We start from the raw sequence: 18,697 nt of genomic DNA on the forward strand, positions 1-18,697 counted from the left end.
AAACCATCAAAACCCTAGAGGAGAAAGCAGGAAAAAACCTCTCTGACCTCAGCCGCAGCAATTTCTTACTTGACACATCCCCAAGGGCAAGGGAATTAAAAGCAAAAATGAACTATTGGGACCTCATGAAGATAAAAAGCTTCTGCACAGCAAAGGAAACAATCAACAAAACTAAAAGGCAACCGATGGAATGGGAAAAGATATTTGCAAACGACATATCAGACAAAGGGCTAGTATCCAAAATCTATAAAGAGCTCACCAAACTCCACACCCGAAAAACAAATAATCCAGTGAAGAAATGGGCAGAAAACATGAATAGACACTTCTCTAAAGAAGACATCCAGATGACCAACAGGCACATGAAAAGATGCTCAACGTTGCTCCTCATCAGGGAAATACAAATCAAAACCACACTCAGATATCACCTCACGCCAGTCAGAGTGGCTACAATGAACAAATCAGGAGACTATAGATGCTGGAGAGGATGTGGAGAAACGGGAACCCTCTTGCACTGTTGGTGGGAATGCAAACTGGTATAGCCTCTCTGGAAAACAGTGTGGAATTTCCTCAAAAAATTAAAAATAGATCTACCCTATGACCCAGCAATAGCACTGCTAGGAATTTACCCAAGGGATACAGGAGTGCTGATGCATAGGGGCACTTGTACCCCAATGTTTATAGCAGCACTCTCAACAATAGCCAAATTATGGAAAGAGCCTAAATGTCCATCAACTGACGAATGGATAAAGAAATCGTGGTTTATATACACAATGGGAATACTATGTGGCAATGAGAAAGAATGAAATATGGCCCTTTGTAGCAACACGGATGGAACTGGAGAGTGTTAAGTGAAATAAGTCATACAGAGAAAGACAGTTACCATATGTTTTCACTCTTATGTGGATCCTGAGATACTTAACAGAAGTCCATGGGGGAGGGGAAGAAGAAAAAAAAAAAAAAAAAAAGAGGTTAGAGAGAGAGAGCCAAAGCATAAGAGACTCTTAAAAACTGAGAACTGAGGGTTGATGGGGGGGTGGGAGGGAGAGGGGGGTGGGTGATGGGTATTGAGGAGGGCACCTTTTGGGATGAGCACTGGGTGTTGTATGGAAACCAACTGGACAATAAATTTCATATTAAAAAAATTATAAAAAGAAAAAGAAAAACAAAACACCAGCACATCTTCCCAGTAAGATCTACTCCTAACAAAAATACATATGTAACACAGCCTCATTCATTCCTCAAGGGAAGGAAATTATTTTCAACTCCTGTGGATGGACTGCTTCCAGTAAAGTCACGTTCTGGTCATCTGGCGTTAGTTTTACAAGACTGGAAGGAAATCATAAGGAGAGAGATTAACTAGCAAGGTGCCAGCTGGGTGTCACAAAGGAGAGTCGGGCGTGGGGACTCCATGCTAGTCCTGGGGACAGCCACCAAGAGGAGCTGCCTCCTTAGCACCCGCTGCAGGGCCAGCAACAGCTGTGCCGTTCGCGTAGCTATGTGGGAAGCAACTTGGAAGGTGGCCCAAGGTATCAGACCCTGGGAGGCTGAGTGCAGAGCGAGGGGTCGGACCAGGCGTGAGAGGGCCGAGGAGTCAGAGCCTGAGGATGCACGCTGCCACGGTGCTTTGCAGTTTCACAGTGGTGGGAGATACGCGGCCATGTGACGTTCAGGGGTCGAGCAGAGTTTAGGGAAGGACACAAAGAATCCACGGACACCAGACATGGGATAAAGGAAGGTTCGGGCTCAGACTATCCCAAGGCCTCTGGTTGGGATGCTGGTGACCCTGATAAAGGGGAGGGGATGAGGGTGGCGGGAGACAGACTCTGGACTGTGCAGAGTGGACAGAGAGCCCCGCCCAGGTGACTGACACTGTTCCAGAAGGCTGTGGAGTGTACTTCTTCTCAGTAATGAGGTGTCGGGACAGGGCTCCGAAAGGGCCACTCCATACTCCCTTTCCCTGCGCCACTCCACCAGCCCCCAGACCCCCACCAGGTCCCAAGGTCCCCAGCGCTGAGCTGCCTGACGCCGCAGAGCAGTCCCTCCTCTGCCCTCCCCACCCTTGGCCTGTGAGCACTCTCTTCCACCTGGAAAACGCTACTCTCCTGCGTCACCTCTCTCTGGGAACTGGACCCTGTGTCCTGTTCACCAGGATGCATCTTCTCCTTGGCCTGTCAGGGCCCCCTGATCTAACAGCCACACTGTGGCTTATTTGACTAACCCGTTTCTGTGCCTCTGTCCTGACAAACAGAACTACAAGCATTCTCCTGGTCTTTGCAACTGGTCCCTTCGTCCTTAGTCCAAACAAGTAGTCAACTGCTTAGGCGGGAAGCAAACCCACTATCCGTGCAGAGGCAGGTCTACAAAACACCCTGCACGAAAGCTGGGTCCACCCCCGCATCACCCACAGAGCTGTGGGGAAGAGCACAGACAGCACGCTGTCCCTGACGCCCAAGGCACCCGCCCTCCTCAGCTGTCCCCCCAGCCACCTGAGAAGATGTTCTTGAGGTTTTCCACGGCGGCAGCAAGCTGGCTGTGCCGCACGACAGCGTCCTTCACATCCTTGAGGCTCTCAACGGTGTTGATGCTCTGCCTCCAGTCTCTGCTGACGTCGGCCAGGGACCGCTGGATGTCTGTGACGTCGTTCAGCGCGCTGTGGAGCTGGCTCAGGCCTGTACGCACACCATCCAACTGGGACTGGATCGCAGCCTAGGGCAGACACCCAGGGGAGATGTGTCGGGCTCTGCACTGGGCCTGGAGCCTAAGATATTTATTCATTCTCTCTCTGTCTCTGTCTCTGTCTCTCTCTCTCTGTCTCTCCCCCCTCCCACCCCCCCGGCCCTCTCTCTGGCTCATGTCTCATGATGGACAGTGCCACTGTGCAGAACTGGTACATCTGAGATTCAGACTCCCTCCACCAGTGATGCCGAATGGCCACGAGCAAGCTGTAGAGCCAGAAGGGAGGGGACAGAGAAGGGAAAGACCAGGTGGCACAATCAAAGCCAGGAACACACCTGACCCAGGAGTCATAAACTGCAGGTAGAAATCATTAAGACGATGGTAACAGACGGCACAAGGTTCCTAAGTCACCAGTGATAATCATCTGTTAATCCCACAAGTTTCTGGAACAGATACAAATTCCGACTAAAAATGTAGCGGGTCCAAACTATTTTTTAAATGAAAGGAAAACTACCATTTTAAATAAGTCTAACCGGCCTTCAGATGCTTCATTTTGGGACAAATGAATGACCCTCACCTGTCTCATCAAGCCTGCCATTACCTGGATGCTAAAAGCGTTTTCGACTGAAGAGGTGACCTTGCAGCCTCATTCTCTTAAGGGTGTTCCTTTGGGACTTCCAATATTCCCACAATCTCCTTTGTGAATCTACTGCTTGGTAATACAGGGTTGGAAGGAATGTGTTAAGGAAAGGTGATGTTCCATTCTGCCTCTTTCCAGATCGTCACAAAATCCAATTTAATTTAGCAAAACTACAATGAAGATGTTGTGCAGAAACCCAGAACTCAAAAGAAAGAGATCCGTCCTGATTGGGAGTAAAGCCGACGCCCATGCCCTCTCTGGTCTCGTACCTTCAATCTGGCCTCCACAGAGGCCTTTTTCCGGGCCTCTCTTCTGCGATACTGCTCGACTTTATCCAGCTGGTCTGGGCGCTGAAGCATCCCAGCAACCCTTTGGACCGCTGTCGCAACAGCCTCCCGGTCTGTTTCCTTCATGATTACAAAGCAGGTGGGATGTCTGCACCTGTCATGCTAGAGGTGTCCTGTGAGGGCGGGGGGAGAGTGCGGGAGGAGGTCAGGGAAGGGAGAAATAGCAGGTACAGAACTCATTCCCCTAACAGGCAGCTGTTGACAACGGAGCTGTAAAGACAGCGTTTGAGATCATTAACCCATTAAACCTGAAAGCTGAACCGGGATCACGAGCTCCTTAATACGAAATGCAAACCTTCAGCACTCTGATATGAAGACAGTTCTACCCCTAAGTGGAGCAGAGGCACTCACAGGTATGAACTCTGATCTCTGAACAGAGAACGTGTCCGTGGGGACTTCAGACCCCTCATCCTGTCAGATGTCGGTCTCCAAGGGACCTCTCTTCCCTAGACACGGCCAATTTCTGGAGCCTTCACAGAACCCTTTGGCCACATCGGTGGGGCGGCTGTGCCCAGAGGCCTCGGTGAGGACGTGGAGGCACAGGAACAGCACACACCTCAACATGCCTCACCCCTCCCCTGCTCAAGTCCCAGCCCACGCCCTCGGGTTCCCCTCAAAACTCACTGCCGTCTGTAATACCCAGCATTCTGCTGCCTGCACTGAACAGCCCAATAAACAAAGATGAGGGGCAGAAGGCACCTGTGCTCAGGCACAACGTGCAGAGCACGGACGCTTGCCTGCCGGGCAAACCTACCTTCCAACCCAGCTCCAGAGCTCTATTCCTGGCACCAACAGGGGTATCTGGTGAGGCCTGCCAAATGAGAGGGTTTCATACGCGCGGGATCCCCTGACCTCAGCTACTGAACTCCTACTTCTGCGCATGTTTGCTGTATACAGCTTCTTAAAGCGAAAGGGCCATCCTCTCCCTTAATACTTGACTCCTCATTCCCACAGCTTTCAGAAAAACCCAGAACTGCACCGACTATCTCCGCCATGGGCTCTGTATCAGGTAATCACTGGGTGCAGGATGCGCCTTTCTGCTCCTCTTTCGAAAGGCACTACGCTGCAACCAGTCCTTCCCACCAATGCCCACCAATGCCGAGAATCTAACGGGACAGAAAAATGCGCAGATGCCAAAGGCAACCAGCCTTAAATTCCACCATCCGAAGGCAGGCGTTTCCTCCTCGGCCGACACTCACTGCAGAGGTAACCCGCGCTTCCACCGGCCGCACACCTGCACGGTTTTCCGCACGGGGCGGGACGGTAACCGCAGAAGCGGGCCTCCAGCCGGTCGCAGGTGCGCACAGCAGGCCTCGGACGGCCCCCTGCGGCTGGCTCGGTGCCCCCCGAAAGCTCCCCAGCGAGCGGCGCTCTCGGAGTCGACAGGCCCCGACCCACCGGGGTGAGGGGAGACATCGCGGCCTCAACCAAGCCTTCCGGGCCACAGAGCGACCGGGCCGCGACAGTCGAGAGCCCGGCTGTGCTGCCCGTTTCCCAGCCCGACCTCTGCCATTCCCCCCTCCGTCCCCTCCGTCCCCTCCGTCCTCGCACCGCGCCGACCACCGCCCAGGAGCTCGCGCTCCTCCGCCGCCGTCTACGACTCACCGCCTGCACCGCCTGCACCGCCGCCGCCGCCCGGCTCTGGGCCCGGAAGTAAGGCGACCACAGACACTTCCGCTTCCGGCCGCGCGCCGGAAAGGCGGGGCCTGAGCTGTCAGACCTGTAGGGTGGCTGTCTCCTCCCACCGGGCAAGGTAGCCTTCAGGACCGGGTCCCGGCCCGGGTCGCTCCCACGGGGGTGGAGTGAGGAGGGTCCCTTCCTCACTCAGCCCCTCTTATTCCAGCCCTTCCCGTCCTCTCCCCTCCGCGGCCCCAGGCCGGCTGTTCTGTGCACCTGCCAGCGCCTCTCCTTGGGCACCGTTCTCAGTACTCATCTTCACTATGGTCTCTTTCCCCGTGTGTCCTTTCTGTAACCCTCTGTGACCTCCTTCAGTGAGGGAGCCACTGTGCCCCTCCATCGCTCCGCCTCATCTTGAGTATTTCCGCCATGGTTTCCATTACTGGGGCTCTGTGTATTTATTTGTCCACATCTGTCTTTCCTGTCACAATGTGGCAGGGGTTTTGTGGCCTTCGCCGTGCCCCAGCTCCTCCCCAGACCCGTGACTGGCGTAGGGCAGACGTTCAGTAAATTAATGAACAAGGTGGGTAACGGTTGGTAATCAGTCACATCTGACTGTCAAGATCAACACCCAGCTTGTTACTTCGCAGCTTCTTAGCTGTTGTTACACCTTGGAATCAAAAATGAGCCCAGCCCCTCAGGATCAGCACGTCTCAAGATCACCCCTTGTAATGAGTACAAACAAAACAGAAGCCCACCTGGGAACAACCCACAGTAAGACTGGTTGTCACAAAATGCTAAGAGGGTGGAGGCCAAGCTGGGGGGTGGGGGGTGGGGGGTGGGTCTTGGGGATGAGGAGTGTCACTGGGCAGAGGTGCAGGGGTGGGAGGTGGGGGGGGCTGCACTAGCTGGAAAGAAGAGGAGGAAGTAGGTCCCTGAGTTACTGTGTGAGGAGAGGCCCACTGGCCAGAACTAACCTCCAGAATGAGCGAGAACATGTGTTAAGCCACTCAGATTTCAGGGTTTGCCTGTTGTGGTAAGAAGCGCTATTTGCCTTATACGGACAGAAAACAGATCCTTTCGCTACATTACAGTTATTAGACCGTACAGATGGGCGCCTCCTGAAATCCTGCCAAGATCAGTCAAACAGGAAGGAGACCAGAACATGGCAGGCATGGGAGCCAGCAGGGAGGAGAGTGGGGGCAGCAATGCAGGGGTGGGGCGCACAAGCGTGTGCACACACCTGGACCCAAGGAGGGTGGGGGAGGGGGATGCAGGTGTGTGAGCCCCCCCCCCCCATTGCTGTGGTCGTACAAACCGCAACTTGCCATCAGCTGAACGGCTGAGGAGGGGCAGTACTGTGGCACGATACCAACTCCGAGAGTTGACCCCTTTGTGGTTTCATCTGTACCTAGTAATTTATGAAAATATATTACTAAGTTGAACAATGGATGTACACAAAAAGTTGAAATTATGTTTGAAATTGTGAATGTAAAGGTACTTTGAAACTAATGAATAAAAAATTTGCCAAATTTATCAAAGCTTTTAGGACTTATTTCAAATTTGGCAACATTTAACATACCACCTGGAGCTTTGTGCTGTGGACATCTGCGTTTGGAGATAGGGCTCCCTAATAACTTCCTCAGCCAATATGGGTAGAAATGAGATGGTTGTTAAAGGGCTTTATGCTTTTTCCTCCTTAAAAGTAAAAAACCCAAATCTCGATTAAAATTTTTTTTGACTTCTCTTTTTGGCAGACCGAACAGCCTCCTGTAAAATGTTGGATGAAAATAGCAAGCCCCTTTGAAATGCACAGGTGAGCCCAAGCAAGCTCAGGGAAGCATGATAGGCAACTGCCCTAGGGCAAGGACAGGTGGGGGTGGGAGGGACCTGATGCCCAGGGTGGGCTTTCACATCCACGTGGGACAGGTGGGGTCTGGACCAAGGGTGCAGCCTCAGTGTAAGAGTGGATGGCGCAGACAAACAACGAAGCCCCAAAACAGTTTCTCCCAGGTGCTGGGAACCCTGAGTCAGGGAAGCTCCCCACCCAGGAGCTCATAGCTGCGGGCCTGCATTTCACTTGGGAGTGACCCCTCCTCATCCTGGAAGCTCTCACTGAAACCTTTTGGCAGAAGCAGCCCCAAGGATGCTTGTAGGAAAGACCCCGGCCTTGGCAGGAGTGCAGAGTGGGGTGCAGCAGCTGGTCCTTGTCTGTTCTGGGAGAACAGGGACCTTGATTCGCTCTAACTTACACCTCGTTAAGAGCACATGTCAACGATAGCCACCGAAGCAGAATTGTAACTTCCAGACAAATCGGGGGAAGGAACACAGGAAACACAGGCAATCCCCTAGGGACATAGGAAAGGCCAGAAATACCAGAGGGCCTGTGTAACTAGAGACACGAGAAGTAGAAACACATGCAAATATACCAATTATCAGAGCACAAGTAAATGGACTGTAAAACAGCCGAACATGGAAGGAACGGGATGGTCAGTGTGCAGGAGTCTGACATGTAGTCAGGGCCATCGAAAGTTGATGGGGCAAGATAATATCAGACTAAGTAGGCTTTATGTCAGAGGCACTCAGTTATTTCTTAAGATGCTAAATGCATAAGCCATAAAGAAAAAGACATTTAAAATTTTAACCTCTTTTATGCTATTTTAGAGAATCTCTAAATGAAAAGACAAGCCACAAACAGAGAAAATCTGTAACTGAGGAGACGCTGCTATCCTGACATAACGAGAACGTGCAGAGACCAACCAGATGGGCACACGAGTGCAGGAGAGACCGGAAGGGCCCGAGCAGCCCTCCCGGCTGGAGGCCAGACCAGTGGTGCCTCCCTGTGTCCTTAGGAAGGCCTCGGGGCCCCCTCCTGCCCTGCAGCCCGCATGAGCCTCAGACTGCAGCCCAGGGTGCTTCCCACATGGGCCCTGCTGTGTCCCCTCTCACCCAGGCCTCTGTGACCTTGTCCCACCCACTCCTTGCCCTCTGGCTCCCAGACTAGCCCCAGCCCTGCAGGCTGCTGTTCTTGTGACTCTCAGTGTGGCCTTGGTCACCTGGGCTACCCTGCCCCAGTCTGTGCAGTGCCCATGTCCTTCTGCCTTGCAGAACTTGGTTCTGTGGTCACGTGTCAGCACCCTGTCCCTGTGCACACTCAGGGATGTCAGCTCCAGCACAACACCGACCTCTTTCTTTCCTTGCTGTGTCCCCGGCACCGTCACAGGCCTGGCACTCAGCAGAACCTCAGCAGCACCGCTGGTGGACATAAGACAACTACCAACCAGGGCGCCTGGGTGGCTCAGCCAGTTAAGCATCCGACTTCGGCTCAGGTCATGACCTCACCGTTGACGAGTTCAAGCCCCACGTCGGGCTCTGTGCTGACAGCTCAGAGCCTGGAGCCTGCTTGGGATTCTGTGTCTCCCTCTTTCTCTGCTCCTCCCCTGCTCATGCTCTCTCTCTGTCTCAAAAATAAATGTAAACATAAAAAAAAAAAAAAAAACCCACAAAAAACAACTACCTACCATTCTGCCCCAGGTGGACAAAACCAGTGTGCCCAGTGATGCCAAGTGTCACAGCGACAAGAGGCCTGGTGGGGGCTGGGGGGGGGCTTGTGGACTGATGTCCCTCAGACTTCATACTCGAGACCTGCTCTGCTGGGCCATGGGGACAGGACCAGTGCCCCGAACAAAGAGGCTGCACAGAGCTCCCCGGCCCCTTTCTCCACGTGAGTGCAGTGACTTTATGGCCCTTCACCAGGCCTGCAGCATCCTAATCACAAACCTGCACACGCTCACACATGCACACACTCACGGGGGCCAGGTGCCTGCTCCCGCAGGACAGGTCAAGTCTGGGGGACCCTAAAGGCACCTGGGAGGGTCCCCCACCCCTCAACGATGGGTAAGAGGGGGCTGGTGGGTGGAGGGAGGGAGCTCTGCTGAGGCCACAGCACGCGGGGCCAAGCGCTCAGCCTCCTGCCTGCATCTTTGGGCCCCAGCATTTTATTTTTACCTTCTATCCAGTGGTAAAGGACTGCCTTAGAATGAAATGAATCAACACACTGAAGGAAATAGTGACTTCATCTGGAAAATCAAGTAGACATTTCTGTTCGTGGTAAACATGAACTAACGTGATTTATTTTATATCAATATTGCATATTGAATACAAACCCTACTATCAGGAATATATTTGAAAGCTGTTTCTAAAGGCACTGAGAAAACCGTATAAAAAGTTACATTATAATATTTCCATTTTAAAAAATTCAGCAAGTCAGTCTAGATATTAAAAACTTTTCTCCTCCAGTAGAAACTATAAAAATATACAATTTGTGTTCATCTCCTCCTGTCCATCCATTCTCATGTTACATTTGATTTTCATATGTTTTCAGCTACATAAGCAAAAGCTACAAGACACAGAAAACCCTAACCCTGTAATTGGTACTGGTAATGACGTTTAAAGAGGAAGTGAGCACATCTGCACCTCCTACATGCCATCATCTTCCCACATGATGTTTCAGGAAGGGTGTGGCTGTGAAATAACGAAAGTGCCGACTCGGGGTCGTTCTGCTGGTGTTGACCCAGGAGAGGAGGGGACCTGGGCCCAGAGCGTTCAAGGGCCCCGGGTGTATGAGGGGCATCTCAGGAGGGGACCTGGGCCCGTTGAGTTCAAGGCCCCGGGTGTAGGATGGGCATCTCCAGAACACAAGACCTGCAGAGCTAACTTCCAGGGGCCAGGCTCTGTCAACAAAGCGGGACCTGTCCACCTGCGAACTGACCGCTTGTGGGGAGGGGGTGGCGTGGGTGCCACGGCCCTCGGGGACAGGCGTGACTTGCTTCAGGGCGGCGTCTCGCCTGAGGCTCTCACCTGCCGCTCCTCTTTGGTTATGCTGGGGCCTGGCTACAATGTGCAAGCATGCCATGATGTCTCTGAACTCCACCTTTTCAGTCCTGTGTTTTCTGAGGTACCTGCTAGATGTGTGTCTACTGCATCCTGACATGGGGGAGCCTTAGTGCATCGCAGGACATGGCCCCAGGCAGCCAGCCTGGGCCTGGGGTGTGGCCTCTCCATTGATGAAGTGAGAGGGTCAGTGACCTCACAGATGGGGACCCCAGACAGGTGCACAGTCACATCTCACAGAGGGCCAGGACCTGGGCTCTGGGTTTGACTAGGAAAGAAGGAAGAAGATTCTGCAAACCCACCCCAGGTCTCAGGGAGTAAGTCTCCAGATGCCCAGAGAGCACAGGCGTTTGTGCCCTGCAGCAGAACCGGGTGAGGAGGGCCTGGGGCCAGCCAGAGGTCGCCAGGTGTCCCTGGGTGGTTGTGCCACCATCGTAATGGTCAGGGGAGACTCTGGCAGTAGAAGTGAAGACAGCACAGCACCAGTGTCACCCTTTGCAAGGCCTCAGTGGGTGAGGAGAGGCTGCTGGGCTGGCCTTGTGTGTCCCAGAGGGCCACGCATTGACCACTCCACACCCTGGGCTCCAGTGGGTGACCTCCCGTGTCAGCCCCAGGAAGAAGCCCTCAGCTCCCAGCATCCCGCATGGGGGACCCACCACAAAGCTGGCAACAGGCGCACCGGTACCCTAGGGTGTGTCTAAGGGTCCTGCCAGCTAAACCCCGAATTCTAACAAGGCTTCAGCATTAACCCAGCTGAACATTGATACCCCAAAGCCCTAGGTGATGGAGAAGAAGGCCCCACACTGAAGGGTAGAATGTACCGTTGGCGGAGCAGCAAGTCCCTGCCTGGAGGCTCCCGCCACCTCCTGAGACTCCCAGATGGGGGTGACTTTAGGAACAGATGCCCTTGTCCCTGAGGAGCAGGTGTGCGTCCACCACGGTACAAGCGGGCTCAGTGGAGACCTTCATACCCTGATGGCACACCCCTCGCTGATGGCACCGGCGGGGCGCGGAGGGGGCCCATCTCTGGTGGTGACCGTGGGGTGACTGGGACTCCACTTTCTGATTCACAACGTTGTGTCTGGGGATCCTACAGTTGGGATGTGTGGGTGTACAGTTCTAGAAAACAATTTCTGTCTTGTCTCTAATGATTCTTCCTGAGGTGGTGGTTGGAATCCCCATTTGAAAACCTGTATACAGCCAGCAACACAGCCTCCATGGACAACTTGACTTTTTTTTTTACCTCTTTTCTCTACGTTTCGTCCTTCTCTCTGCTTCCAAACCCAGAGTCTGTAAACCCGAAATTACACAATGTACTGGAGACAGATTAGCATAAACCATCTTCAGAGGCCCATTAAAAATCCCAGAGACTTCCAGAAGGAACAGGATATCATCCTGTCAATTTCCACTCTGGGTGTGGCCTCAACCTCCACCGTGAGGTCGAGGAGCACGTGCTGCGTGTAGTAGTGAGGGCAGGACCTGGTGCAGACAGGCTCTTTTGCCTGGAACCTTCCAGATTCCTTCCGTGAATGGGGGCATGGTCACCTGTGGCTCAAAAGATTATATCCCTAATTTGTACCCAGGGTGTGGCTGCTCTCTTCAGTCCACTCCGTGGAGCCGTCGACCCGCCTCCACGGCGCAGGCGGAGCTGGGAGGTGAGCATGGGGATCCCGGGAGACCACACCGCATGACTGGCCAGATGCCCACTGCGTCCTGGAGAGAGGGGTGTGCCCTGCCAGGCTGACATGTCTCACTCTGGCCACTTTCTGGAAAATTGTGAACAGACTTAACACCACGTGGCATTGAAGGACTTGCGTGACATTTTACAAAGTACACAATATGCTATTGCACACGCTGCCCACACCTAAGGAGGCCTGGACTCATGCAGCTTTGCAGAACGGCTCTGACCCCCCACCTGCCATCGCAGCTGAGGGGTAAGTCTGGGCGTGCGGAAGAGGCTAGCTTTTAGAAACACCCGCCCTACGGCAGGAAAGCACACTCGGGGGCTTTGGGGGGCATCAGTGTTGGCAAGGCACTTCTGGGGAACATGCCGGGCACCCCACCCTGGCTGTGGCTTGCCCACGGGGGTGAGTCCAGGGGCTCGCGCTTGACAACGGGTGTGGTGCCGGGAGCTCTGCAGTCACAGCTCAGTGTAGGGGGCTGGTGACCGTGTGCACAGAGGTGGCGGGGAGGATCTGGCTCGGGAAGGCCATGCACATGCTGCAGGCAGGCACAGTGTGCGGGGCGTAAGGGCGCCGGCTCCTTGCCGGGTCTGAGTGGAGCCCTGCCGCTCAGGTGAGCCCCCAGCATGCTGTGCCCCAGGTGTGGAGCATAGAGGTGGGGTCTGGAGTCTGACTCTGTCTTCAGGTGTATCCTGGTAGGGAAAGTGACCAGCTGTCTCTTGGCCACACCACTGGCTCCCAGCCACACCTGGCCTGGGGACACGAGGTAGCCGTCTGCTGCGTCCTCAGACCCAGAGTCGTTCTCCAGCTTGACGGGCACATCAAGTGACAACATGGGGTTGCATGGGGCTCCCGCGGGCACCGGCCCCCCTCGAAACTTGGTGTCCTCAGTGGAATAGCCCCCCGCTGCGAGACGCTGCCCTCTGGGCGGAGGGAGCCCATTGTCCAGGCTCCCCTGGGGGAAGGGGCAGCTGGGTAGAGGGGGCCCCTTGCAGCCGTCCTGCAAGGCTCTGCTCGTGCGGCTGGCATAGGCACTGGGAGAGTGGCTTCCTGGGTGACAGCCGGGTGAATTCCGGAAAGCAGTAACCCCACTGCTATGGACAGTGCCCTGAACACCGGGGCAGGACGCGCAGGAGCCACGGGACACGGTGTGTGTGGAGAACGGGTCACTCTTACTGGGTCCCAGCTTCACGTTGGTGCCACCATCTGGACCATGTTTCCCTGTCATCCAGTTCAGGTGCCTCACGGGTCCAGGCGCCTCAAAGCAGCAACTATACGCAGGTCTTTCCCTCCGCCCCCTGGCTCCGGGAGTGCTGCCAGGCACCCCCCCGTGCTCCTCTCCTCCCCTGTCCCTGCAGAGAGGAGAGGACCCATCAGAGCAGGAATGAGGATCATCGCACCGACTTGGGTGGGGTCTCCAAGGGAAGGCACTGAATTGGCATGATACTGGCTGAACCTGCGAGGGCTGCAGTGTGCTGGGGCCCAGCCACACCCCTGCTTTCGGCCCACCCAGCAGCCCTAGGACCCTGCCACCGGCATCCTCCCGTAATGAGCCTCCCCTGGCCTCTTGGATGACCTGGGGTGCTGGGCAGGAGCAGGGAGGGCGTGTGCCACTCACCCCGCCCTAGGGAGGCACCTCGATGAGGCATACGCCATGTGTCAAGGGTCAGACACACCCAGCCCAGACGCAGAGGGCCCCGTCGAACTGTAAGGCAGACAGATGCCCTCTCTCCAGTGGCTTCTGTGAGCCAGACCCTGCTGCTGGCACTCAGGCCTCCACCTCACCACGCCTTGCGGTGTCAGGGTTGGCACCTGCTGTGACAGGGGAGACGGTGCCCCAGAGGAGCAGGTGGAGCCCTGCAGCCACACAGCCAGGCCAGTCCTCCAAGAGGAGACCCCTGGTCGGGGTGGGGGCTGGGGCGGGGGCCCATGGGAGGAGGGAGTGAAGAGGGTTTCTGAGTGAAGGTGAGGGCAGAGGACAGGGTGGTCACCCACGGTCCCGGCTTCAGGTTGAGGGTGAGTGCACAGGTCGTGACAGCCCCGGCTGAAGCACCTGCTGTCCCCTGCCACACCTCAGACATGTGAGGACAGCTCCCAGGTGTGCCCCTGTGCGCCGCACTCCCTCACGGTGAGGCTCACCTGTCATGAACAAAGCCACCAGACCAGCAGACGGCGGCTCTTTGCTCCCTTAACGCACAGCTGGGCCACAGCACCACTTACCCTGCGGCCCCCTCGGGGTCAGAAACGAGGTCTGGGCTGCTCCTGAGGCAGGGACATGGGGCTCTGGCTGGAACCCGGGCCCAGCAGCCTGCATCCGCTTGTGCCTTGAGCACTGAAATGTTTTCTCCAATGCTCCTCCCTGTCAGGGTTTAGATGGGGGAACAGCAGTCACCATGAGTGGCTCAGCACAGACACCCACACCCTCCGGGGCGTCTCCCGGGAATGCACCCCAGCATCAGGAGGCAGCGAGAGCCCCTGAGGGACACAGACACATTTCACCCGTTTAAAACAGTGACGCGGTGCATTTGTAAAAGTACCTGCTAGGCAGTGGGGTTTTCCATGCGATGCTGGCTCACACAGACTCGAGGCGGCTTTTGCTCTGCGAAGAACAGATAATAGCAAAATGCGTGGAGATGGCGTTTTTGCGGCCGGAAGGAACTAACACCATGCCCGGTGTTGCTGTCATGCCTGGGAGGGGGCACAATCATAACTCACACTTTCCGGTTCTTTCTAGACTGTGAAGTCTCTCCGTGGCTAAAGATTCCAATTCACATCACTCATCAAGCCAATAAAGGGCTAAAGAAATTGCTTCAGAAAATAGACTTACACATAAAATGTGCTTTTGTTTTTCTCCACAGGACCAGAATGAAAATACAGTCAATTTTTGTGATTTCCACTAATTGTGTTCCCTTAACTCACCACGCACGCTCAGTGACTATGGAACCGTCTTTCCTAGGGCAGTGAGCACACGCTCACTCACACAAATCACAGAGCTCCTCGTCTTAGATTCTAAGCAAACTCAGCCTCATAGACACTATTTCATTATTTTCCAAAGAACAAAACAAGCCTCAGAAGTGTAAAGTGACTTCCTTTAGGCCACCTCTCTAGCAGATGTCAGCCTTGGACTCAAGTCCAGGCCAATGGGCCTCAGAACCACAGATCCCTATCCTATCTGGTCCCTAAGGACCAGAGACAGGGGAGCAGAGATGGGGGAGCAGAGATGAGGAACCAGAAATGGGGGAGCAGAGACAGGGCAGCAGAGATGAGGGAACCAGAAATGGGGGAGCAGAGTCCGGGGAGCACAGAGGGGGGAGCAGAGATGGGGGAGCAGAGATGAGGGAGCAGAGACAGGGGAAACAGAGACAGAGGAGCAGAGATGAGGGAGCAGAGACAGGGGAGCAGAGACTGGGGAACCAGAGACAGGGGAGCAGAGACAGGGGAGCAGAGATGAGGGAACCGGAGACAGGGGAGCAGAGACGGGGCAGCAGAGATGAGGGAGCAGAGACAGCGGAAACAAAGGGGGGCAGAGACTGGGGAGCAGAGACAGGGGAGCAGAGACGGGGAAACAAGAGACAGGGGAGCAGAGATGAGGGAACCAGAGACAGGGGGAACCAGAGACAGGGGAGCAGAGACGGGGGGTGGGAACCAGAGACGGGAGCAGAGATGAGGGAACCAGAGACGGGTGGGGGGAACCAGAGACGGGAGCAGAGATGGGGGGTGGGGAACCAGGGACAGGGGAGCAGAGACTGGGGAGCAGAGATGGGGGAGCAGAGACCGGGGAGCAGAGACGGGGACTACATTGTCATCCTCATCTGCAAATAAGAGCATCTGGTGACAAATTCTTTGGCACACTGCATGTTCACAAATGACTGCTAAATCCCTTGAATAGGACTTTGGAGGACAAATACTTTAGTGAGTTCGTGAATTGATGCCAGCTGCGGGAGCGCTGGGTGACTTGTGAGCCCCAGCGCCCCAGCCCCCCTCCCCCGCCGCAGGTGCTCGGGGCCCTGGCATCAGCCTGCACTTTCCGGCTCGGGCGCCAGGGAGCAGTAGGAGTCCTCCTTACATGCCCCCAGGAGCGAAAAGCCAAGGGAGGGTAAGATAAGATTTCCCTCTACTTGGTTTCAGGGCTGGAAAAATGGGAAAGAGGAAGCTCAGTATGGGTTTCAATTATGACAAGCCAAAAAAACCCACAAAAAACAAAAAAAAGGTTAAAAACAGAAAGCTCTGGGATGGTAAATGAAGGTGCGAGTATTTCAGAGTGAGGGGCTGGCGGGGGAGGGGAGGGACAGGGAGAAAGCAGGTGTGGAGACTGGTGGCCTCTGCTTGTGGGCCCAGGTCGTCTCAGGCGGCACCCTCTGGGGTTTGGCACCTTGGAGAGTCAGCTTGCTTCCTCCCTCGCCTGCTTTTAGTCTTCTCCCTTGGGTAGGGCATGTTTAGGACACGGTGCATCTTTCAGAGGGCATATTATGTTTATTTTTAAACGTTCCGTAACTGCCGTCTCAGCATGCTGGCATGGCCATTGCTCAGGGTGGCTCTGTTCCTGGAAGCCACCCCCTGGCCCTGCACCCGAGACCAGCAGCAGGGAGGTGGGGGCTCGTGACCTGCAGACCAAGGCAGACCATGCCACACGGGCAGAAGGGAGAGCCTTCTGAGCCCCCTCCCCGGAATGGGGGCCCTCCTTCCACTGCAGCTGCTGTCAGATTTTCTCACCATCTAAAGGTCAACTGGAATTAGTCAAAGGTTATTTGTGGACGCTGAAGAGGGACGGACCCTCACACCCACAAGAGGAAGAGTCACAAAGAGAAGACCCCTGGGCACTACCTGCCATCCTGGCGCTGCGTGGGCAGGCAAGCAGGAATCCCCTAGACGGGCCACAGAGCCCTGGGACTCTTCTGGAGGGAACCCGGTTGTGGGGGAGATGCTTGGCCAAAGACTCTTCATCCGGACGTCAGCAGACGTGTAAGTAGGACCACAGGACTCAGGGCTAAGAAAGGGATCCTGGTGGAGGCAGTGTTCCCACCGGTGATGTGGCTTCCAGGACAGAGGCACACACACCGCACCAAAAGTGACCCACGGAGGGAGGCAAGCAAACGTGTCAGATGCTGCTGTCACAGAACTAAACCTCATCTGCCATCACAGACCTGAGAGCTGAGGGGTTTGGACCAGTCCCCTTCTGCACTCAGGCCCATCCCCATCAGGCAGTGGTTTAAGGGACCGATACCTTCCCTGGGGAGGCACCAGGACCTAGGAAGCCAGACACTCTTGGGCAAGGGAGGGGAGAAGACGTAGGCTGTGCACCTACCTCCTAAAAGGGCCCAACGGGGTTAAGGGGCAGGATCTGAGTGAGGCTGAGGCTTTCCCTGTTGGTGGGAGACAGGAGGGGGGACAGGGGTTCCTGGAGGAGGAGATGAGGTCTGGCCAGTACGTACAGCGTCACAGGCAGGATGCAAAACACACAGTGACAGCATGCTGGCGAGGAGGGTGCTGAGAAAGCCTCCCTCCTGGGGTGAGTGCCCTGTGGCCCTGGCAGAGGGGTCTTTGCAGCTGGAAAGCTATACTACTTTGATGTAACTCAACCTGAGAGCCCAGCCCTCCTCCAAGCGATTGGGTCTAAGCCCTGGTGGGTCTTAGTCGCTGCAGCCCTGCAGTGGGGAGCTGCTGGCTTGGCTGAGCCCCACTCTAGGGACAGCCACTGAGGGATAAAGAAGTGGGTTGGGGACTCAGAGGTCTGACATATTGCATCTGTAGCAGGTACAGTCAGATCTCAGACACCCTGCCTCCCCACCCCCCTCCCTTGGTCTTACTCATACTGTGTGGAAAACACAATTCACAGATGCACATTTTGAATCACTCTCAGGACACTGACCCACAAAACACAGGCCTAGTCTGTTCCACAAAGTTTAGGTGTGAATCGCCTAGAAAACTCGATGTGGAGTGTTTTCTAGCACTGAAAAGCCGAGAAAACTTGGCTGGGCAGAAGCGGCAGCCATGTCCCCACTGCCTGGGCACTGGTGCCTCCTGCATCGGTCCCCGCACTAAGCCCTGTGCGTGGACGGAGGGACCGCACAGAGGAAAGAAGGCTGCGGCCCCCCACCTCCCACCCCATGATGACCAGCGCTCAGGGCACCTGCTTCGAGGCTGTAACTGGGGGGCTGGGGACACAGTGGTGCAGGCGCTTTGTGGTACCACCACTCGCAAACATTAGTGTGAAAGTACTTCCTCTGCACGTTCTTTCCTACATAACGTACTAGCTTTAAAAGCACCAAACTTCTCAAGTTACTGCTCGCTGGAAATGAAGAAAGAATAGAAGATTCTAAGTGCCAAGGCTCTTGTTTTGACCACCAGCAGCAGTGAGCGTGGCTGTGTTCTAAGGGACTTTCACTCACTTTGTGTCCACTGAGCCTGAGACGTCCACCCTGTGCTTCACTCTCAGAAACGCACTCTTCATTTTCATCTCCGCCACGGAAGGAAGGAGGACGGGCACCACGATGCAGAACAGTGACAGCCGAGGGGGCAGGACTGTCCCTGATGGAGTCTTCCTCTTCTGTCCAAACAGGAATTTTAGTTTTCCTTGAAACTGCATTGTCTGGTGTGTTAAAGACAGAAACGGAGGTGTGGTCACAGAGCACATTAGCAACACCATCAGAGAATGCAGAACTTACATTCTCAGGAATAGAAATGTGGAGAAAAATCTTATCCTGAGCCACTTATGAGACACAAACCAACAGTTCTTCCACACTTGGCCTCCTGGGGATGTGGACTATCCCCAGGCCTCCAGGACAAGTCACAGTTTCTCTGGAGTCTCCATAATCTCCTTTAACTGAAAAGCATGTTCTCGT

The 18,697-nt window shown here is 54.9% G+C and overlaps 2 protein-coding genes and 2 long non-coding RNA genes across 12 annotated transcripts in view; 2 read left to right on the forward strand and 2 right to left on the reverse strand.

Annotated features, from left to right (window-relative positions):
- The window catches only part of EXOC3 (exocyst complex component 3), a 27,335-nt gene extending 16,907 nt beyond the window's left edge, over positions 1-10,428 (reverse strand). Inside the window, exons 1-4 of one of the 7 annotated variants that reach the window (XM_042953963.1) lie at positions 10,141-10,428; positions 9,289-9,359; positions 3,586-3,776; positions 2,487-2,706 (exon numbers count right to left, since the gene is read on the reverse strand). In XM_042953963.1, coding sequence (XP_042809897.1) covers positions 2,487-2,706; positions 3,586-3,729 — 364 coding nt within the window. In that variant the 5' untranslated portion in view covers positions 3,730-3,776; positions 9,289-9,359; positions 10,141-10,428. The other 6 variants (XR_006206720.1, XM_042953988.1, XM_042953943.1 and 3 more) reach the window with 6 other exon arrangements.
- Positions 5,354-8,633, forward strand: LOC122228742. Of its 2 annotated transcripts, none has more exons than XR_006206734.1 (3): positions 5,354-5,416; positions 7,038-7,096; positions 7,945-8,633. It is a non-coding gene; the product is annotated as an uncharacterized LOC122228742 (long non-coding RNA). The 2 variants fall into 2 exon arrangements; XR_006206730.1 differs by lacking the exon at positions 5,354-5,416 and adding an exon at positions 5,723-6,054.
- On the forward strand, positions 10,422-14,724 carry LOC122228735. Its single transcript, XR_006206726.1, has 3 exons — positions 10,422-10,545; positions 11,958-12,107; positions 14,590-14,724. It is a non-coding gene; the product is annotated as an uncharacterized LOC122228735 (long non-coding RNA).
- Positions 12,101-18,697, reverse strand: part of AHRR (aryl-hydrocarbon receptor repressor) — an 83,006-nt gene continuing 76,409 nt past the window's right edge. For both annotated transcript variants that reach the window (XM_042954004.1, XM_042954014.1), the window contains 4 exons: positions 18,245-18,444; positions 14,393-14,454; positions 14,076-14,214; positions 12,101-13,207 (listed from right to left, as the gene is read on the reverse strand). In XM_042954004.1, coding sequence (XP_042809938.1) covers positions 12,154-13,207; positions 14,076-14,214; positions 14,393-14,454; positions 18,245-18,444 — 1,455 coding nt within the window. In that variant the 3' untranslated portion in view covers positions 12,101-12,153. The remainder of the gene's footprint in view (positions 13,208-14,075; positions 14,215-14,392; positions 14,455-18,244; positions 18,445-18,697) is intronic.

The sequence above is a fragment of the Panthera leo genome, chromosome A1, assembly GCF_018350215.1.
Source record: "Panthera leo isolate Ple1 chromosome A1, P.leo_Ple1_pat1.1, whole genome shotgun sequence".
NCBI lineage: Eukaryota > Metazoa > Chordata > Mammalia > Carnivora > Felidae > Panthera > Panthera leo.